Source organism: Pongo pygmaeus, chromosome 9 (genome assembly GCF_028885625.2).
Source record: "Pongo pygmaeus isolate AG05252 chromosome 9, NHGRI_mPonPyg2-v2.0_pri, whole genome shotgun sequence".
Taxonomy (NCBI): domain Eukaryota; kingdom Metazoa; phylum Chordata; class Mammalia; order Primates; family Hominidae; genus Pongo; species Pongo pygmaeus.
Window position 1 is genome coordinate 113,962,941 of NC_072382.2, and position 22,827 is coordinate 113,985,767.

General features: G+C 43.0%; 1 protein-coding gene and 1 pseudogene across 1 annotated transcript; both read right to left on the minus strand.

The window, feature by feature from the left end:
- Window positions 1–233: 233 nt before the first annotated feature.
- Window positions 234–13,323, minus strand: PLET1 (placenta expressed transcript 1). Its single transcript, XM_054440281.1, has 4 exons — window positions 12,870–13,323; window positions 7,842–8,043; window positions 4,476–4,537; window positions 234–1,058 (listed from the first exon to the last, which is right to left on the minus strand). Exons 1-4 carry the CDS (start codon window positions 13,144–13,146, stop codon window positions 883–885), a joined length of 717 nt encoding a protein of 238 aa, XP_054296256.1. The 5' UTR covers window positions 13,147–13,323; the 3' UTR covers window positions 234–882.
- A 6,237-nt stretch (window positions 13,324–19,560) lies between these two features.
- On the minus strand, window positions 19,561–20,771 carry LOC129008141 (hsc70-interacting protein-like; annotated as a pseudogene).
- Window positions 20,772–22,827: the final 2,056 nt, after the last annotated feature.

Below are 22,827 nucleotides of genomic sequence, written 5' to 3' on the forward strand. Positions count from 1 at the left end.
CACACACACACATATTTTGCCCATTTCTTAATGGAAATTACTATTAGGGGAAAAATGACCAGTTTGCACTTGAGGGAAATGAAAATTGAGATAGTTTTGCCCCAAAGTCTGGTCTTGAAAACACACATACACTCACCATTTGATTCGTTCTTTAATACCCACACATAAATAATACAATTCAACAAAATTCTCTGTGTTTTAACTTACTCATTAGAGACTTATATTTGAATGGAACACATTCATTATTCCTGTTTAAAGTATAATTTATTTGTTGTGACAAAAATGTTTTTATAGCATAGTTTTTTTTCCTATATTGGCTGCTCAGACACGGTTCATTCCTATTCTCTTGCCCTTCAAAATCTACTGGTGTGGACAAATGGGAAGCTGCCAGCAGCCTCAGAGCTATTTCTCCTTTCTCCTTTCTTTCTTGAGTCACATGAGTTACAGAAGTTCCTTGTAACCTGAGTGGGTTTGGTCAGAAATCTGAGATCATCTTGAAAGCAAGGAAGGATTCTTCCCACAGAAACTCAGAGGGTGCAGGGGAATCATTTGGCAGTGAACAAAAGTTGAGATTGGCTGTGGAATTGGCTACCAACCTGTTCAACCGATAGGGAGAACTCTAGGTGACTACGTTCCGGCCAGATCTAAATATTTACAAAAAGTGTAATATGTGTCCTGAAAGATCCGGATGAACATCTTTGTGACCCAAGTCTGCCAATAAGTGCCTCCAGATCTTCGTTTTGGTCTGAAGCCATGGCAGCAGAGTTGCACATTTGAGAATGTAAAGCCTTCATTTACACACATTTGGTTCCCAGCACCAGCTTGGAACTGAATGTAGGAGAATGCAGTGGAGGCAGAAACAATTGTTTCCCTAGCTTCCCTTTAGAAGAGAAGTGTGCTGGTGAGAAAAGCAAGCAGGATATAAATGGCATCTGTGATGGGGCTGCTGAAGACTTGGTTGGCCAAGTCTTTGAGTCTGATACTCTTGGGCGTAATCACGAAGAAAGGCTTGAAGGCTGAGCTCTGGGGAATCTTGGCAGCTAAGGCTAAGGTTGACACTGGAAAGGCAGTTGAGGGTGTGGTTGCCACTGGAAAATGGCATCGGAACCTCTGTTGGGTGGTGGGTGGGCACTCGAGAAAGGAGGATAATCTAATGGAATGCTACAGCCAGATTCATGAGCAAAATTCAATCAACCCTTCTCCAGTGCGAAGTGTTTTCAGAGAAGGGGAAAAGCTGGGGGTTAAACACATAGGGTTAAGTAACAAAAATAAGGAAGAAACACTTTCTACCCTTAAGGTCTGCAAAGTTCTATGAAATGAGGTGGAGACCTATTGAATTTATACAACTGCTGCATTTGTTGTTGTGGTGGGTAGTCTCCTCCTGAATGTAATCTTGTCTTTAATAGATTAGGTTAATCAGTGCAAATGTGATCCAGAATGACACAATGTTATTTTCTTCTTGTGAATTTCGAGGGCTTATAAGAACTAGATCCCATCCAGACCTGAGGACGGCCATTCCTGCTTTAAAGTTAGTGGAAAGGTGCCCAGTCCAAAGCCCCGACTCTCTTTCTGTGATTTCTGAGGCACTGGTCAGTTTTATACGAAGGGACCTGATCACACATTGGTTCTCTGAGGTCAACTTGCGAGAAGCACAGAAAGCCAGGCCCATAGTCCTGAGGGGTTGTCTGATCCTGGACAAACTGGAGGTTGGTGGGAATACCTCCAAGACTCTGAGTGGACCGTAGGAGAGTCTATAAGGAAGAGGAAGAGACCAGGTGTCTGTAATCCCAGCACTTTGGGAGGCTGAGGTGAGTGCATCACTTGAGGTCAGGGGTTTGAGACCAGCCTGGCCAACATGGTGAAATCCTGTCTCTACTAAAAATACAAAAATTAGCCTGGTGTGGTGGGAGGGGCCTGTAATCCTAGCTACTCAGGAGGCCGAGGCAGGAGAACCGCTTGAACCCGGGAGGCGGAGGTTGCAGTGAACCGAGGTTGTGCTACTGCATTCTAGTCTGGGTGAGAGAGTGAGACTCTGTCTCAAAAAAACAAAAAACAAACAAAAAAAACCCAAAAACCAAAAAACAAAAAAACCAAAAAAAAACCACAAAAAAACAAAAACGGAAGAAGGGGAATGTCCAGGAATCGACTCAGGCCTGTGGAGTCTTCTTCCCGCCCGGAGGGTGCCTTCTAGTAAGGTAGCATTTCTAATCTTCTTTAGCACTTCCCCAGGCCAAATGTTTCTCCGGCATCCCACTAACCCAGAGAGTTGGAATGCAACTACTTTCTTTTTCTCTTTTTCTTTTTTTTAACTGGATTTTATTAGCCTGGAGCTAACGAGTCCTAACTAGAAACAAACCTTTTTTTTTTTTTTTTTTTCCTTTTTGGCATTTATGTCAGGGAAGCAGGAGCCTAGGACAGTCAGAGTGACACCATTTAAAAGTCGACTACATCTTGCAACTAGCAAGCACATTCCTTGCCAGTCACAGCCCATGGTCCTAAGATGTTTACAGTTGAGGAAACAGACCAAAGATACCAACAAGGACACACTCCTATAACAGTGGAAAGTCCAGATGTCCCAATACCCTTAACAATATATGCTTTCAAGATAATTATAGCTATGCTTTGACGGACTTACACACTAAAATGTCAGGGATAGTTTTCTTTACATCAATAAAGTAATAAATTTTGTCATGCTGTCAGCCCGCCCACACACAGGCACAGCTTAATTTAGTCTTTACATAGACAAGGCCCCTATACAAGAAAAACTTAAAGACAGTGTGTTGCTCCACCTGCTTTCTGAGGACACCCTACTCTGTAATGGAGTAGCTTTCAGTAAACTATCTCTTTTCACTACATGCTGCCACTCACCTTGAATTCCTTCCTGTGTGAGATTCAAAAACCCTCTATCGGGATCTGGATCAAGAGCCCGTTTTTGCAGTAACATTTACACAAGGGTTCATCTTGACAATGGCCTTGAGGAAAAAACTACTATCTGTTTTCTTACAGAGGGAAATCCACCAAGGAAACAGTTAAGACATTCATATAATAGTTTCATTAGGCATAATCAATTTACAATTTGTTGTTGAATATAGTTCTCCCTTTGAACACATTTTGCAATGCGTAACTGGCGGGAAAACAGGCAGCATGCTAGGTGTCTTTCAGTGTCTGGGGGCTCGTGAGGACCACCTGTTGTTGGACAGTGAGAAAGGCTAATGTTTCTTGTTCTTGGTTGAATCTTGTATTTAAAAAAGTCATTCAAAAACAATGTATTTTTATAGTTTTGATGTAAGTCTAAGAAAAGTGGAAAAAATATGATATGGAATAGGAGTCTTCTTTTGGCCATTTACTTTCTGTGTGGCCTTAGACAAGTTACCTATTTTTCTGAATCTCCTTTCTTGAAACTTTTTGTAAATTAAAAAAAAAAAAAAAATTAGGCCGGGCGTGGTGGCTCACGTATGTAATTGCAGCGCTTTGGGAGGCTGAGGTGGGTGGATCGCTTGAGGTCAGGAGTTCAAGACCAGCCTGGCCAACATGGTGAAACCCCATCTCCACTAAAAATATAAAAATTAGCCAGGTGTGGTGGCTCATGCCTGTAATCCCAGCTACTTGGGAGGCTGAGGCGGGAGAACCCAGGAGGCAGAAGTTGCAGTGAGCTGAGATCACACTACTGCACTCCAGCCTGGGCAACAGAGTGAGACTCCATCTCAATTTAAAAAAAAATTAAATAGATCTAAGTCTCACTGTGTTGCCCAGGTTGGTCTTGAGCTCCTGGGTTCAAGGGATCCTTCTGCCTTGGCCTCCCAAAGTGTTGGGATTACAGGTGTGAGCCACTGCACCCAGCCTTAAATTTGTTATATATAGCTCCTTAGAGGGAGGTAAGAGAAAAGAAAGGGAACGGGGAAGAAGATGGGCGAGGAATCTCAGGGAGGTGCGAAGCTGGGGGCGACAGCCTGTGAAAAGCTGTGGAAATTCCTAGTGGAGTGGTGGTGGCCACAGGCCACTTTAAGAACTAAAGACATTATTGCTATTTCTATGATATCAATCCTTTATGCAATTCCCCAGCCTCCACCCCCAATCCCTTTAAAACCCTTTGGTTAAAGTCTACTGTATCCATTAAGGCTTTGTGTGAGTGGGAATTATTTGTGGAGATTGAGGAAGATGTTTTCAAATTGTGTCTATGTGGTATTGAACAGAAACAGCTCCTATGGAAGCGGCATTTGGAGCCACAGATGACCCTGAGAATATAAGGACCCTGGGAATTTGCAGAAATCTTGGGGGAGGGCTTTTGTTTTCTAAAGGGCATGGGACAATGGGTTGGGCAAATCTATAGGTCTCAAGGTGCAGGGAGACTCGACTGACAGATAGCTGAGTGATGCGTGGTAAGAAGATCCTCTTTTCTAGGGAACCCACAAGGTAATTTTCCAGGCTGACTGAGTTCACTGCCAGACTTGCAAATGGGCTGCAGAGGAACTCACCTTTTTCTCTTAGCTTCAGAGTAGAAAGTACAGGCAGCGCTCTGATCTGGACAGTGAAAGCTCTGTGGAGGGCAAATCAATGAGAGACAATGGTGAGGACCTCATGCGGAATTCACAAGTTCAGCTCACATTTCTCACTTACCCCCCCCTTTTGTGCTTACTTTCTGTATGGCACAATGAGCAGATCATTAAATACTGGTATGCTTTTGATTGATAAGATCCTCCATGATCTTGGTCAACTTCCACACAGCCTCTCCCATTCCGATGCCCCTACCAACGTCACCACCCTGCACTGCCCACAGGCTGGTACACATACCTCTGGTCTTTGTTCAAGCCAGTCTCTCTGCCTGTAATACCTGTCCTGGTCACATCTGCTCATAGACTCAATGGTAACCTCTATGAAGTTGTTTCTCCCTATTGTCACTAAGCTAGGCATGATGCTTTGTTGCACTGACTTGCTAGGAGCCTCTGTCACCATGGGAGGACCAACTTTATAAGGCAGGTTCTGTTGTCAACAGTGCCTGACATATCGTAGGTGCTTTATGTTTGCATCGGTACCGCTTGGTCTGTTATCCTATCAATAAACCCATTATTACATGAGTCCCTTGTTCATACATGTGTTAGATCATTAATGAAAGGACACCTCATGTCAGTCACTGTGCCTGGTGCTGAGGGGGCAGTGGTTGAGCAAGATAGGCCTGGTTTTCACCCGCAGGGTACTTACAGTCTCTTCAGAGGGATAGATTTTAAACAGATGATCAATTACCTAGGTAAAGAATTGATCTGTGATGTACGCTGTGATGAAGGGGAAGAAATTCTGAGAGTGTATAACTGGGACCTCATATTTGATTTGGGAGTTCAGGGAATGGTTTATTGAGGAATTAACCTCAGTCATTATTTCTACATAGGCCTTGCCTCCCTAATCTCGCCTCCCTAACCTCATTGTAACATTCCATGAGTAGGGACCTCTTCCCATCCCTTTTGTGCCCAGCCCACCACTGTGGAGTCCCCTGCTTTCTGCATCCCCCATAATATGGGGGCTCCACTCCCCTTGACTCAGCCTCGCTGATCAAGGCCATGTAACATGGTATAAACGAGCAGGGAGGCCAGCGTGTTATCGCGGGTGTGCACGTTAGGAGAGGTCTGGAGACCACGCTGTTGGTGGGATTGGGCCGTTTGTCTTGTGGATGGTCACGGTTTGGTCTTTCATCTCTTGTTGCATGGAATGTGGAGGCTTTAACGATGTGAGATGAAAAGAAAGCCCTTGCCCTAATTGGCCTTGGCTGGCTTCTAAGCAACTGCTGTCATTGGGAGGCTGGATTGTAGTAGCTCCCGTTGGGTTCTACTCTTGCGGTCACTCTGTGGGCACAATAGTCCCTCCTCCAAAGCCAATTAGGTCTGACCAGGCCCAGCGCATGGAGGGAGGGGGCAGGGTGGTTTGACAGCATAGTCATCATTACCAGCTTCCACAGAGACATGGCTGTTCAAGCTGACACAGCCTGAGGGGCAGACCGGCCCCTTCAGTACAGAATGGAATCTGAAAGCCTTAAGTACTTCCCAACATGTGGTTCCTAAAGTAAACCTAATGACAGATCCTAGCTGGGAGGAAGGTTTGTTGTTAAAGTCTAATGCGATTCCAGGTGATCTTACCTCAGAATCTGAGTGTGTCCATTTTGTGTGACACTAGCAAGCCAGTTCTATTACACAATCATCACACTTTCTGTTAGCGAGCCATTTCCAAAGTGAATCCATGTTTTAAAAAATGATTCTCCAGTTTGAACATAGGGAATATGAAACAAAGTGGGTGCTCAGTTCTTTCTGAGGATGTTGAGCGTAAGTGGGGTGTGTGTGTGTGTGTGTGTGTGTGTGTGTAGAAAGGGGGTATGTGTGGGAATGTGGTCTGGTATGTGAGTGTGGTGTCTGTAAGATATGTGTGTAGTGTGTGTATGTGGTATGTGTGTGGTGTGTAGTGTGAGTAGCATGTGGTGTGTGGGGGTGGTGTGTGGTGTGTGTGTGTGGTATTTGTATGGTGTGTGTGGTGTATGTGTGGGGTGTGTGTGTGGTACCTCTATGGTGTGAGTATGGCATGTACGTGTGTGTGATATGTACATGTGTGTGGTATGTGTGGTATGAAAGTGTGTGTGTGGTGTGTGTGGTATGTATGTGTGTGTGTGTTGTGTGTGTGGTATGTGGGGTGTATGTGTTGTGTGTGGTGTGTGTATGGTATGTATGTGTGGTGTGTGGTGTGTAGTGTGTGTGTGGTGTGTGGTGTGTGTGTGGTGTGAGCGTATAGTGTCTGTGGTGTCTGTGTGTGGTGTCTGTGTGGTATGTACATGTGTGGTGTGAATGTATGGTGTGTATGGTGTGTGGTGTGTGTCGTGTGTGGTGTGTGTCATGTGTGGTGTGTGTGGTGTGAGTGGTGCATGTAGTATGTATGTGTGTGTGGCATGAGTGTGTGTGGTGTGTGTGGTATGTATGTGTGTGGTATGTGTGTGTGTGTGGTGTATGTGTGGTGTGTGTGGTGCGTGTGGTATATATGTATGGTGTGAGTGTGTGTGGCATGTGGTGTGGTGTGTGGTATGTATGTGTGTGGTATGAGTGTGTGTGATGTGTGTGGTGTGTGCTGTGTGTGTGATGTGTATGTGGTATGTATGTGTGTGTGGTGTGTGTGTGGTGTGTGTGGTATGTATGTGTGTGTTGTGAGTGTGTGTGTGCTGTGTGTGTGGTGTGTGTGGTGTGTGTGGTATGTACGTGTGTGTGGTGTGTGTGTTGTGTGTGTGGTATGTGGGGTGTATGTGTTGTGTGTGTTGTGTGTGTGGTATGTGTGTGTGGTGCCTGTGGTATGTATGTGTGTGGTGTGTGTGTGGTGTGTGTGTGGTGTGTGTGGTGTGTGTGTGGTATGTATGTGTGTGTACTGTGAGCACGTGTGTGGTGTGTGTGGTATGTGTGATATGTATGTGAGTGTGGTGTGTGTTATGTGTGGTGTGTGTGGTATGTATGTGTGTATGGTGTAAGTGTGAGGTATTGGTGTGTGGGGTGCGTGTGGTGTGTGTGTGTGTGTGTGGTGTGTGGTTTGTATGTGTGATGTAAGTGTGTGTGAGGTGTGTAGGGTGAGTGTGGTGTGTGTGTGGTGTGTACGTGGTGTGAGTGTGTGTGTGGTGTGTGGTGTGTATGCGAATGTGTGTGTCTGCAAGCGCCTATAGATGGAAGGGATGGTAGAGCACTGTGAGACGGTAATGAAGTGCGGCTGCTGAGTTCTCCATATCACATCTGGATTGTATTTTAAGTCCTCCTAGCTTAGTGTAAAACTGCATAAACCCAATATGAAAATTTTAAAGCCCAAAGCAAAGCAAGCTAGGTTCTTACTGTATCTCCACTTCAGTTATGTTCTCAGGTTCAGGAGCTTGCCACTGTGCCTCTAAGACCATCATGTATTGATCTTTCACGTAATACGTGGAGTTGCTGTAGCGATTTTCATCCACTCTTTGCCAGAGGCCCACTGAGTCACTGTTCTTGTCCAAGGTTTTCATGACCTCAGCATAGACGCTGTCATTCACAGGAATGAATACTTGGAGGAAATGATAAAGAAGCAATCAGCCATCTGTTCCCTGTGAGCCAAACTCAAGGGATGACGGCAGTGAAATCAAAACAAAGCGTGAAACAAGAAAGTTACAAAGAATATGTACATATAGTGTGGTCTCATTTTTGTAAAAGAAGTTGAAAGTCTAGAAGGAAATACATCAAGATATTAATTGTAGTGATTTCTGGGTAGTGGGATTACAGATGATTTTTATTTTCTTTCTAGTGCTTTTTGGTGTTTTCCAAATTTTCTACAGTAAAAGGCAGACGAAAGAAGACTCATACTCAGCTCTGGTTTTGCTACACACGAGGGGTGAGACTCTGGGAGTGAATCTCTTTACCTCTCTGAGCCAGGGCCCATTTCTCAGATGAGAAGACAAACCTGCTTGGTCCTCTTCTCAGGGGGAGTGTGGGGACAGAAGAGGCTGATGCACGTGGAAAGGTCAGGTGGGCCAAATAAAAGCAAAACCCTTTTTGTGGTCCCAGAAATGCTGATTCTCTTGGTCTCTGTTGTTAGGGTGTGGGAAGGAGTGCCTTTGAGCCACAGGGGCCCTAACTCCTTAGAGGGTTACCCCAAGTAACTTGTTAATTCCACTTGTTAATTTCAGCCTTTGGCTATATAATGGAGAGGGCATTTAAAGAAAATATCTGTCTCTCCGTTTCTTCCCTTAGGAGATCTCTTCTGAGTGAATTCCTCAATGCTATAGTATTGTTCTTTCCTGGGCCCTTTCAGCCACGCAAAATTTCTTTAAGCCTTCTCCTTAACCAAGTGAAGCAAATTGATCATGCAACACAAAAGGATCAGACAGTCCTGGATCTGAATTCTGACTATAGCACTTAGGAGCAAGTCATTTCACCTCTGAGCCTCGGTTTCCTTATTGTTCATCATTCACTCCATAAATATTTCTTGCGTGCCCACTTTGCACCTGGCCTCGTTCTAGGTCTGGGGATAATGACGTTATCCTTCATTATCTGAGATCATGATACCTATCTTGAAAGGTCCTGGAGAATAAAGAGAAGAATGTGAAGATTTTAATACATGGGGAGTACTGGATAAATTGCAATTGTTATTCTGTAACTATATGCACACTACAGTTCTGTGTTCTAGTTGTTAGTTTTGCCAGTCATGGTTGTGTGATGCAGATCCCACAGACCTCGACTTGCTCAGTGAGCACCTGACATCTGTTCTAGATCTGTGCGTCAGGTGCAGTAGAAGGTGAGCAGAGACAGTGTCATGCAGATAGTCGTCAGTGTCAGCTCTGCACGGGTGTGCCCTGTCCTGCTTTTCCCCTTCCACTCTGGTTTAAATCCTCTTTCTTCCTTCCTAGGCACCTATATTTTCTGGATTTCTGGCCTTAGGTTCTTCTCCTTCAGGTGGCCTTGCAACGTGCTGCGGCCAGACCAGACTTCCTTACGCAGCAGGTCCATCAGAACACACTCCTGTCCAAACCTTCAAAGGGTCCTTCTTTCTAGAGCATGTCAACATTTCTGCTTTTATATTTCTGCCTCTGGTCTGTTGATTACAGTATCCAACACATGTTTTTGGACTGTAAGAACCCAGCCTCAGCCTGCTGTTTATATTCCCACTCTAAGGGCAGCCAGCCTTTCCCTTTTTCTGCAAATGCACCTGCCCCTGATCCTTGCTCACCTCTGGCTGCCTGCCTGAAAGCCTTCCTTCCCTCTCATCATACATCACATCCCCTCTTCCACTCCAACAGCTTGCTTATGTCCCACCTCTGGACCAATTTATCCCTTTTTAACTCTCATTCCTTTTTTTTTTTTTTCAGCTGTTGAGTTCTTAATCATATTCTACTTTGTGCTTTGTGCTACGCGCTGTGGTTTCATCTGTGTTGGTATCTGGACAGCCCAGTGTTGAGCCTCTGGGGGGCCCTAAGTAACTACTCATTGGTTGATTTTAAAAGTCATGCATCCAATGTTGTATAGTGCCCTTAAGGCTTAAAGTTCAGCAAGAAAAGCAAGCAAATCACATCCCTCTTGCCCATAGAAGTTTTTTTTTTAAAAAGGCAGATCCTTGCTCAGTACAGTCTTAATGTAAATGTCACTGTATTAAGGGTTTCTTTCACTGATATCAAAACAGACCCAGGAAACCTGTTCTAACATGTTGCTTGAGCTGCAGTTGTCTCTTGGGACCTGCCAAGCCATTTATACATGGTTTACCAATGTTGACATCACCCCAAAGTTTAAAAGAATTTCAAAACCAAAATAAGGAAAAGCGATTGGCCTGGGTGGCCATTTACTCAGAGTTCCTAGAAGTCCTGAGTTCTGGCAATAACACCTGCAAGGCAATCGTGGAGCCTGCTGTGTAACCACGGGTGTGGGATCTGGCAATTCACATCTCCGTCGGCGAGGATTTTGACCCTTGACTTAAATCATTTGTATCATGAGTCAATTTACCACAGAGCTTTCGCAGCACATTTCTGTTTTAAAATGGAATTGGATAAAGTTTGGGGGTACATGGCATAAGTAGGCATTCAAGGAACCTTAGGTCTTCTCTTTCCCCGTTCCCTTTCCCTGCTCCACCTAACGTCTCTGTGACTGCTGTGATCCCCTTCACCCCAGTGGATCATGTTGACTCATCTTTCTCCTGTCTTTCTACTTTCAGAAGGCTCCCATGTCTCCCGCTCTATAGCATCTTCATATGATAGATTTCTTTCTTTCTTTCTTTCTTTTTTTTTTTTTTTTTTGAGATGGAGTCTTGCTCTGTCACCTAGGCTGGAGTGCAGTGACATGGTCTCGGCTCACTGCAACTTCCACCTCCTGGGCTCAAGCCATCCTCCCACCTCAGCCTCCTGAGTAGCTGGGATCACAGGTGCACATCACCACATCTGGCTAATTTTTGTGTTTTTTGTAAAGACTACATTTTGCCATGTTGTCCAGTCTGGTCTCGAACTCTTGAGCTCAAGCAATTTGCCTGCCTTGACCTCCCAAATTGCCGAGATTACAGGTGTGAGCCACCATGCTCAGTGATAGATTTCTCTTTCTTCCATTGCATTAGCAAAATCTTTCACCTGGAGAGGTATTATCTTAAATGCCAGAGGCTTGTGATCTCTTTTGTAGTAGTACCTCTGACTCCTCAGGCTCTCCTCCGGGTTGCACATATGTCCACCTGTGCTCATCTTGAATTACAAGATTATCCTCCCTGCCCTGTCAGGACAATATCCACTGCCTGAGGGAGTGGGACATAGCTGACCCCATCACAATTTAAGCACTTAGTGTCAGTCCTCATTTAAAAGTAAGACAAAAGATAAGCAAGGTGAGCGTGTGAAGGCATGCCATGGTTGTTCACCTGCTGAAGTCTGAGACCTAGACTATGAGTGTGGAGATCACCCTGGTGGTCTTTGCAAAAGTTAGTTAGACTTTTAAGAAAGGCAGAATAACACAGTAGATAAGAAGAGAGATTCTGAAGCTGGACAGCCTGGCTGGACAAAAAGCTGTACGAGTTTTGGCTGTGCTATTTAGATTCAAATCTTAGCTAGGTTACTTATTAGTGTAAATTTTTAACTTCTCTGTGCCTCAGTTCTTGTCTGTAAAATGATAACAGCATCTACTCCTAAAACATGCCCAGCACATCGTAAGAAGGGTTAGCTCTCACTACTATAAGGGAGAGTATATAGTGGTTAAAGGCAGGGTCTCTGAAGCTGGAATGCTGGTTCATATCTTACCTTCACCATTTAAGTAGCTCTGGGACCGGAGCAAGAGTCACTTAGCATCTCTGTCACTGTTTCTCATCTACAAAATGGGAATGATAGTGGTATCTCCCTAATAGGTCACTATTACATGTAAACACCATATGAAGTGTTATTATTATGAAACGAATTAGAAAGCATATTCCTTGACTTTTAGGTTTGGCTGATTCAAAAAGGGATATATAAAAAATATCTACTGGACACCTCTAAGAAAAGCATTGGATTAAGAATGAACAGACTAAGATTCAAGAGCCAGTTCTATGACTTACCAGAAGGGAGACTCTGGGCAGGTCATTTAATTTCCCTTGGCCTCAGGCTTCTCATACATAAAGTGGGTTAGTAATACTTCCCCTGTGTAGTTTATTAGATTTTTTTCACCCACAGACTAAATGCAGTATACAATTATCCCCAGAGGCATCATTTTGTCAAATAGATATGAAAAGATTACACACTGGAGGCTGGGTGTGGTGGCTCACACCTGTAATTCCAGCAGTTTGGGTGACTGAGGTGGGTGGATCACTTGAAGCCAGGAGTTCAAGACCAGCCTGGTCAACATGGAGAAGCCCCATCTCTACTAAAAATACAAAAAATTAGCCAGGCGTGGTGGTGTGCACCTGTAATCCCAGCTACTTGGGAGGCTGAGGTACAAGAATTGCTTGAACCCAGGAGACGGAGGTTGCAGTGACCTGAAATTGTACCATTACACTCTAGCCTGGGTGACGAAGTGAGACTCTGTCTCCAGAAAAACAGAAACGAAAAGAGAAAAGATTACACACTGGATTGCAATGATTATCCCTTAAAATGATAAAACTGCCCATTTTATTTAAGTCAGAGAATTTACCCCAAGTGTGCTCTTGCCGGGACTCAGTGAATCTGGGGTTGGGGCTTTCTCGCTTCTGTGGCTTGAATTCACAAGGAACATGCAGAAATAGCACCCCCAGCCCACTCCCTTAATTCTCACTCTTTCTCTTCCTTCCCTTGCTTCCCATTTGGTTCAGAAGACACATGTTTTGTATAATTGAGAGCAGCGATAGAGGGGTGTGTTCTGAAATTCTGGTTAATTTCCCTCAGGGAACAAAGGACAGCAGAGAGCATAGCTTCTACTCACCAGAATAGACTACATTGCTTTCGTAGATATGTGAACTGGCCTTGATGTCTAGGGTTACAGTGTAGTATTCATCAAAGGTGAAGCAAGTGCTACTGTACCTTATAAAGGTGGCAGAAGAAAGCTGCAGACTGAGGCACAGAAACATCCCCAGTGGCTGCAGCAGCATGTCATGGAAGACTGCCATGATCTCAATCTGTTTGGAAAGTGCTAGGTCTGGAATTGGGTAAAACTGACAACTCACCTCTTGTTTATATGCAGGGCTTCTGGGTGAAGGCATACATGCAGATCTTCTCCCTGCCCCTTCTGAATATACATTGGCTTCTGGAATTTGGCCCAAGATATCACCAGGAATGAATCACCAGTCACCATTACCTGTCACCGATGATTTTGCAAATTACAGTTTTGCTCAAGAAGGGGAATGTCCTGAATATGGTTTTCTTTTACACTTGTCATTTCAGCATCTGCTGTTTGAAGAAAGCCATTGAGAAGATGTGAATACCAGCAAGTGAAATTCAGAGTTGTGTAAAATGTAAAATAAACCCCTGAGGAATGAGATGTCTGTAGGGGGTTTGAAAAGCTTGGACAAATCCCTGGGAATCTAAAAAGCCATGTGCATGTGCAGGGCTACACACATTCCTAGGAAAGACCTGAGAAGGCCCTAATCTCTCACCTCTGGCTGACCTTGAGGCTCTGTACAAGTAAGAAGTAAAGGCTAAGGTAGAGCTGTAAACTGCCTATTTGATCACTGAAGGCATTCCCCAAAACACACATGCAGAAGTGCTTGGCAAAGACTGGGAGACTTGTTGGTTCCAGAGTTATTAGTTCAATAAATAAATAAAAAAAATCTATTTATTAGCTGCTCAATAAGCAAACAGAACAGAGACTTTGGCGGTTACACATGATAAAGAATACAGACTTCACAGAATTTAGGAAAGTCATAAAACAAACAGCAGCAACAACAACAATAAAAAAGAACAACAAACAGCAACAAAAACAAACTCAGGGAGGAGAAGGGAGTCTGGTGTCCAAAGTTGTCACATCGTGTGTGTGTGTGTGTGTGTGTGTATTTATTTTTTTGAGACACAGTCTCACTATTGCCCAGGCTGGAGCAAAGTGGTGCAATCATAGCTCACTGCAGCCTCAAATTCTTGGGCTTAAGTGATCCTCCTGCCGCAGTTTCCCAAGTAGCTGGGACTGTAGTCACATGTCATCACACCTGGTTAATTTTTATAGTTTTTGTAGAGTCAGTGTCTTGCTATGTTGTCCAGACTGTTATTGAACTCCTGGGCGTAAGCAATCCTCCTGCCTCAGCCTCCCAAAGTGTTGGGATTACGGACATAAGTCACTTTGCTTGGCTTCATGTTTTTTAAATGTTCAGTTTTCAAGAAAAATTATAAGATGTACAAATAAACAAGAAAATATGTCTTATACAGAAGAAAAAAATCCCAGGTAAACAGAAACTGTCCCCGAAGAAGCCCACATGCTGAACTTAACAGGACACAGACATTAACTCTGCTTTATAAATACGTTCAAAGAACTAGAAGAAATCATGTCTAAAGAATTAAAGGAAAGTATGAGATTGATTTTGGTGATAGTCTCACCAAATAAAGAATAGTAATAAAGAGATTAAAATGATAAAAAGAGCCAAATAGAAATTTTGCAATGGAAAAGTACAATAACTACAATTTTAAAAAGTCACTAGAAGAACTCAACAGCATATTTGAACTGGTATAAAAAGTATTGGTGAACTTGAAGATAGGCCAATTGAATACATTTAACAAAAAAAGTGCAAGACTTGTATATGGAAAACTATAACAACACACTCAGGATAGTCAAAATGATCTTGAAAAACAAACAAACAAAACTCAACAAAGTTTGAGGACTCACACTTCCCAATTTTAAAACTTACTGTGTAGCTACAGTAATCAAGACAGTGTGGTACTGACATAACGATAGACATATAAATCAATGAAATAGAATTGAGATTTCAGAAACATACCCACACATTTATTATTAACTGAGTTTTGACAAGGGTAACAAGACAACTCTATGGGGAAATAAATGGTGCTGGGTCAACTGAATATCCACATGCAAAAGAATAAAGTTGGAGCCCTACTCATACCATATACAAAATTAACTCAAGGTGAACCAAGGGCCTAAATGTAAAACTATAAAACTCTTAGGAAAAAACGTAGGTATAAATCTTTATAACCTTAGTTTAGGCAACAGTTTATTAGACATGATGCCTGAGGCAAAAATAAGTAAAGAAAAAATAGATAAATTGGACTTCAAAACTAAAAGCTTTTGTTCTTTGAAGGCCACTATCAACAAAGTGAAAAGAGTGGGCACGGTGGCTTATGCCTATAATCCCAGCATTTTGGGAGGCCAAGGAGGGTGGATCACCTGAGGTCAGGAGTTTGAGACCAGCCTGGCCAACATGATGAAACCTCGTCCCTACTAAAAATACAAAAATTAGCCAGGCATGGTGGTGCGTGCCTGTAATCCCAGCTACTCAGCAGGCTGAGGCAGAATTGCTTGAACCTGGGAGGCAGAGGTTACGGTGAACCAAGATTGCACCACTGCACTCCAGCCTGGGCAACAGAGTGAGACTCTATCTAAAAAAAAAAAAAAAGAAAGAAAGTGAAAAGATAGTCTACATCATATATCTGAAAAGGGCCTACTTTCTAGAATATATAAAGAATACAACTCAACAGCAAAAAGACAAATATCCCAATTTAAAAATGGGCAAAGATTTGAATACTTTCTCCAAAGAAATGTATAAATGGCCAATAGGCACGTGAAAAGATGCTCAACATTATTAGTTATTAGGAAAATGCAAATAAAAACTTGAATGAGATACCTCTTTATAGCTAGAATTACTACTATCAAAATGGCAGGTAATAATAAGAGTTGGCGTGGATATGTAGAAGTTGAACCCTCATTCATTTCTGGTGGAAATATAAAGTGATGTAGCCACTTTGGAAAACAGTTTGGCATTTCTTCAGAAAGCTAAACATAGAGTTACTACTATATGGTCCAGGAACTCCACTCATAGGTATATACCCAGGAGAATTAAAAATGTATGTCCACACAAAAACTTGTACATGAATGTTTTTAGGAGCATTATTCATAATAGCTAAAAAGTGGAAACAATCCAAGTGTCCATCAACTTATGAATGGATAAACAAAATGTGGTATGTTCTTATAATGGACTATTGTTCGGCTATAAAAATAAATCAAGTACCGATACATGCGACAACATGGATGAACCTTGAAGTGACTGTGCTAAGTGAAAAAAGCCAGACACAAAAGACCACATATTGTATGCTTTCATTTCTATGAAATATCCAGAAGAAGCAAATCCACAGAGACAGAAAGTGATTGCCAGGGACTAGGGATGGTGCGGGGAATGGGAAATGACTATGACTGCTCATTGATTTGGGGTTTCTTTTGGGGATGATGGAAATGTTCTGGAAGTAGATAGTGGTGATGGTTTCACAACCTTGTGAATATACTAAAAACTACCAAATTGAATTTTACGGTATGTGAATTATATCTCAATAAAATTTTTATTTACATAATATGCTATGTAGGCAAGTTGGGGTAGCGGAAAGAATGTGACAGAACTTTAGTATTGGGTCCTGTTCAGAGTCCTTGCTTTGGGAGAGTTTTTAAACTATCTGAGCTTTAGTCTCCACTTCTAAAATTAAGGCAATAATATCAATCTTACATACTTTTATGTATATTAAATGAAAAGTGTATGTAAGCTGTTTTGAACTGGGTCTGGTGGTGTGTCCCTATAGTCTCAGCTACTTGAGAGGCTGGGGTAGGAGAATTACTTGAGCTTAGGAATTTGAGTCTAGCCTGAGCAACATATTGAGACCCCCATCTCAAAAAAGAAAACAAAACAAACCCCAAAACCATTTTAGGGAACAAGGTGGGCCTGACATATAGTATAAATTTTTAACAAATGTTAGTTTCCTAACTTCCCGACTTTCTTCTTCCGTCTTTCCTAAATTTGTATATTAGGATGGTAGAAAATAAAATATAGGAGTTCTGCTATTGATATGGGGATGATGGTCTAATCTCCTTATGAACTGGGGCACATGGGATTGGGGGGATGCGAAATGACTCAGAAGGGAACACTCTGATTTATGTAGAATTGTTCCATGCATTTTCTGCAAGATGGAGCTCAGCCCAAGAGAGGGCCTGTGTGAGGACCCTGGCATGTCCTCTAGGGAGAGGGGCGTGTCTGCTGGCCTATAGCCCTACTGGCTATGGGGACAGCTGTTCATAAAACAAAATTGTTCTTTGAATCCAGCTGGAAAGGACTTGATTTTTCTTGAGGACAGGAGACCAAAAGAAAACAAGTTTTAAAATAAAATACACATGTTTGGGGCCTCCTTGTATTTCACCACCCCCTTTTCTACAATTCTGGACTGTAGTTCCTGGAAATTCACACTTTCAAAAAGCCCCATCAGTGATTCTTGGATGGAGCTTTTAGAACATGCATGTGTGTTCAAGTCACCGGAAGCGTCTTGCTAGTACACAGTTTCCGATTCAGTGCATCTGATATGGGGCCTGTGATTTCTCATTTCTAACAGGCTCTTGGGTGATACCGGGAAGTTGCTGATCCATGGACCACACCTTGAATAGCAAGCATTTAGCAGCTGGTTTGAGTAAACCAGGTTAGAGTTGAATGCCGGACTAATCATTAAAGTTGGAAAAGCTAGGTTCCATGACTGCCCTGTGCACCCCAAGCCTGCCCATCTGCCTACAGCTTATATGCAGAGGCTCTTCATGCTGTAGAAAGTCTGGTGGGTCCTTCAATGACTTGTTGGTCTCCCTGGGAAGGAGAGCTGTCAGAGGGGAGAAAGCAGTTGGCCTTCCAAGGTCAAAGTCTAATGGGAGATTCTCTGAAATTCACCAGACACGACCACTGATGGATGCAGGAATCATTAGTCTGAGGAGCCCTGGGGTTTTTGGTGTGTCTCCTGGGCATGTCAGAGGTGTGACAGATGCAATATGGAGAACGGGAGGAAAGGGCTCAGATGTTAGAGTCCAAGAGGCCTCCATTGGAATCCTCCTCCTCACATTGTAACCTTGGACTGTACTTAACCTACCTGAGCCTCAGTTTTCTTATCCGTATTATGGAGAGACTCCGACCAACCTTGCAGGATTGTGTTAAGGTTTAAAAGAGGTAATGCAAGTAACATGCACGCCACAGAGTCACCCTCCAAAAGAGGAAGTTTTTACCACCGATGGCAAGTGTCTGTGTTAACTCGAGGGACAAGGGCATCCAGGGAGCTGGGGGTAGCTGGAGAAGTTTTACTCTCATTTGTTGACCCACAGTGGATGTTCAAGTCTACACATATTGATTTATGAGCTAATTGGGTTGTGCCTCTGGCTCTTTGGTTCAGCATTGTGGGTGTTACGCTTTTGAATAGCCCAAAGTGAGAGTCCCCATGCTTTAGGGATAGCCCGTGGTCAGCTTTTGAGAAGATGCATACCATTCTTCTCATTCCCTGAGGCCTTACAAATTCTCAGAGAGAGGGAACACGCTACTATGTATTACATTAAGAATTTTCAAGCAAGACTGGCCCTAAGAGATAATTTTAATCTAACTCCCTTATTATGTCTGAGAAAACTGAGCACAGAAAAATTAAACAACTTGCCCCAGGCTTAAGAACCACTTAGTGACAAAGTCAGGGCCAGATCCTGGCCTCCTTCCCACCGGCTGGGGATTCTCTCCACTGGACAGCTTACTATCTAGGGAATACATGTGTGCTCTGCTTAGCATTTCAGATTCAGACATATTCCAGATACAGCACATTTTAATTTTAATATGCTCTGTGTATATTTTGTTGTAGGTGTGGGACATGTGCCTCATCTACTTACATTTGATAGAACTTGGAGAGAAGTTTATCACAGCAATAGTTAATTGTTCTATCTTTGCTCAAGACTTTTTGTCGATCATATTTTTGTCTTTGTTTAATCCAAAATTGCATGTTGAGAGCACAGCTGGATCTGCACTGTGCTTTACTTGTGTTGCCTCGTTGGCCCACCATGGTCAGTGGACTGGGGTTGGGTGGTTGAGCTGCTCCAGGTCACATGGCCTTCTGGGAAAATAACCCCTGCTTTATAGCAATGATTGCCAAACTCCAGGCTGGCAACGATCTTGATCAACTGTTTACCAGTTTTCATGGAATGACAGAGATGAGGGCAAAATTATGACATTTTTAAAAAGAAAGAAACGTTGATTTGGTTTAAAGGCCTGCCTTTTATTTTGACATTATAGCTTTCTGATGTTTTGTTGTTCTTTCTTTTATGAAACTATGGTCATTGTAGATTATAGATGGTAGATTTTCCCCTCCTTCACCTATTTATTTACTTACTTAATTTTTTATGTTTGGCTCGCACTAATAAACTTTTATTTCACTCAAATTAGAGCAATAATCTTCCATACATAAGTATCTTCCCTGTCCAATAATTCAAAGAAAAAAATCCAAAATGATTAGTAAAGAAAAATACAAGAATTAACAGTCCCTTTAAATTTGTTTTAAATATTTTTAAGGTTTAAAAAGGGTTTAAAGTTTGTAATTCCTAGTAGGAAAACATTATCTGAATGAATACCCTAAGGCAAACCACGGTAAATACTTCAGCTGCATTTGTGGGACAGGGATATGGATTATCTTCAAAGCACCCCAGCTCTCTTGATGAGAAGGTCAGAGGTACACTGGTTTGTATTATTGCAACATCCATAAGGTGATCTAGGTTGCTTTTCCTTCAGCAAGGTCTTTATTTATCAGAAGGACATTACGCGTGACCTCCAAATTTGGCTGACAATTTACTGATAAGATTCATAACCTTTGGGTTGCTCTGGTATTGTGACATATTTGCTGGGTTCTGAGCTACATCCTGGAAGAGGCCACCATAATTTCTGGATCCTGTGTGGCTGCAAGAACCTCTGGATCACTCAGAATTTCATTGAGTCCAGGGATTCCGGCCATCCCAGGCATGCCCCCTCCCATTCCAAGCATTCCCCCACGAAGTCCACCTGGAACAGAGCCATACTGAGCTCCTGACTGTCGTCTGGCTTCTTCCTCCCTCTGGGCTCTCTCATGCTCTTCTTGAGCCTTCTTAACTCTTTCTATTCTTTCTTTGATCTCTCGCTCTTCACGTTTTTGCTCATACTTTCTCTGATGTTCTGCAATGTCTGTGCCCTAGGCTGAACTTCTTTCAGCATTGCACTAGCATCTTCATCATAATCCAATTTACAGGCAAGGGCAAGATCATGGGCTGCTTCTTCCCAGTGGCCTAGAAGTCTGTGTGTTTTACCTCGCCACTTGTAAGGCTGAGCTGAATCAGGATTTATTTCAATGGCTCTGTCACAGTCTTGGATGGCAGCATTTGGCTTCTGTAATTTGACGAAGACACTGGCCCTCTTGGCATACAAAATGGCCAACTGAGGATTCAGCTTGATGGCATCTGTGAATAAGTCAATGGCTTTCTACAGTTCACCATCATTTAGGGCTTCAGTAGCAGCCACGTTCTTATCATTTGCCTGATCCATCATCTCCTCTGTTATCTCTGCATTTTCATCTCCCATTTCTTGAGGGCATCAGGGTCTGGTTCAATCACACCTTCATTATCAATTTCTAGATTACTTTCCTCACTTGATGGTTCGTCTGCCTTTAAGTCTTCCTCCACCTTCTTACTATCAGGTTTTCCTTCCTTGGTATTTTCTTCTGATTTAACTTTCTGAGTAGCAGATGGTAGTTTACCCCCCATGCTCTCCACCCACTCCCTCAGGAAGTGCATTTCCTTGGTGTGCAGAACGCTCGGATCCTGCTTACACATTTTCACAAAAGCTTGAAGTGCGTTCACTTTGCGGGGGTCCATGGTCGGGAGGCGGTGGACGAAGCTGAGGGGCTGTGGCCCGGTTCCAGGCCAAGGCGCTCGCTGGCTCGGCGTGACCACGCAGAAGGGGGCACCTATTTATTTTTTAAATGTCCTTATTTAACGAAATGAAAACTTGGCACCTATCTACGTGCCTAAAATCCAAACTCTTGAAACCAGAGATCTAAAAAGATTTAGTTTGCATCATAACTTCCAGAAATGCCTTGCATTACTGTGGCAAAAAGCAGGAATTGCTAGCATTTAAGTAGGAGTAGGGAGGTTATGTCTCAAGAAAGGTGTTCAAGAACCCCTTTCTCACTGAATGGGAGGTCAGATCTTTTAAGCTCCTCTTCCTAACATTAGAATCATTCATCCCCCCAAAATTGGACATTTATTTCAGTCACTTTTAGGCAGAGATCAGTGTTGAGGGCACTTAGTGGTTGAGTGAGAGCAGGGGTTGGTGGGTGAGAAAGTGAAATCAGACAAGAGAAGTTGGGACTCAGAGCTTCTCAGTCCCCAAACAGAAGAGGAACTGGGAAAGTATCTCCAGCTGCAGAAGAGGAAGGTTTGGACACTCTCTTTACATGGCCAGTGTGGCTTCTTCCTTTGAGAGGCAAGAACTCTCTGCCTGAGAGGAGACCCACTGCAGGAACTCTGAAGAGAACTAAGCCCACCTAGGTCAGTAACTGGAAACAAGTGGCTCTTCCTCTGTGCTGCATAGCTACATTTAGAAATTTCGTGGAAAGGTGTGACATTTTATCAAGACATTTGGCTGCATTGCTCCTGCTGTTTAACCAGAGGATTCAGCAGCAAACAAAACAAGACAAAACAAAACAAAAAAACCAGGACGGTTTAATGAGTGGGACATGAATTGGAACAGGCAGGATGAGCTGTGGGTTCCTGCGGTGGTCTGAGAAGGATGTGATAAGGACAACTTTCTGGGGCAAAGTCAAGGCCAGGTGCTGCTCACAGGAAATTCCCTTCGGTTAAGTTCTTGAAGAGTGTATTGATTTTCTGATACCCTGCCTTATTCAGGTAGGATTTAAAGCAGCTTACAGAAAAACAAGATTTAAAATGTAAGAAGTTAAGGATATAGGGAAAAGAAAGGTAGAACAGAATGATAAGAGAAAGGTGGGGTTTGTGATCGCGGGAATGCTTGCTGGCATCTCCGTGTTGGTTCTGTTGTTGCAGGTACTGGGAGGAGGAGATGAACCCTGCTCCTGTGGAGGCTATGAGGTGTTGGTGTCATGTACACATCCAAGGGGTGGCCTAATTATTTACAACTAGGCTCCTGAAAATCAGCCCTGAATCCAGCTTTCTACCTTCTCTTTTCAATATCATTCAATTAATTGAGTCACAGAAACAGCCTTTCATTCATTTAATTCCCTTACATTCTTCTAACTTCTGCCATATATCTTGTGACCTGTGATTTTTCCTTTTGCACTGATTTGATACTATGTAGTAGCAACTAAATATTGTTACTTACACCATAGCAGCTAATCTTTCTTATCAACAAAAACAAATAATGTCCACACTCCTGAAAACAAATAGGCTCTATTTCTAGCCTTGTGAACAAATGCAATTTTGTCACTTACATAATTTGTTATTGATAGAGTAACTTCAGAATTATTTGTAGTACTGCTTCCTGAGACATATAAAATCATATTAATGATTTTTTAATAGCGATCAATAATAACATTTATTAAATACCCATGGTGCTTCGAATCTTTCAGTTGGTCAGTCAGCATTTATGTTCTTGATATCACTCCCAAAGCATCATATAAACAACAACTTTTTTTTTGTTTTTTGAGAGGGAGTCTCACTCTGTCACCCTGGCTGGAGTTCGATGGCACGATCTCGGCTCACTGCAACCTCCGCCTCCCGGGTTCAAGCGATTCTCCTGCCTCAGCCTCCCGAGTAGCTGGGATTATAGGTTCCTGCCACCACACCTGGCTAATTTTTGTATTTTTAGTAGAGACGGGTTTTCACCATGTTGGCCAGGCTCATCTCAAACTCCTGACCTCAGCTGATCCGCCCGCCTCAGCCTCCCAAAGTGCTG

Coding starts and splice junctions, on each gene's coding strand:
- PLET1 (XM_054440281.1), bottom strand. CDS start 13,146: ATGCCTTCACCCAGAAGCCCTGCATATAAACAAGAGGTGAGTTGTCAG. Junction 8,044..12,869: donor AAGCAATGTAGTCTATTCTG/GTGAGTAGAAGC, acceptor ATTTCCTCCAAG/TATTCATTCCTGTGAATGAC. Junction 4,538..7,841: donor ATAACTGAAGTGGAGATACA/GTAAGAACCTAG, acceptor TGCCCTCCACAG/AGCTTTCACTGTCCAGATCA.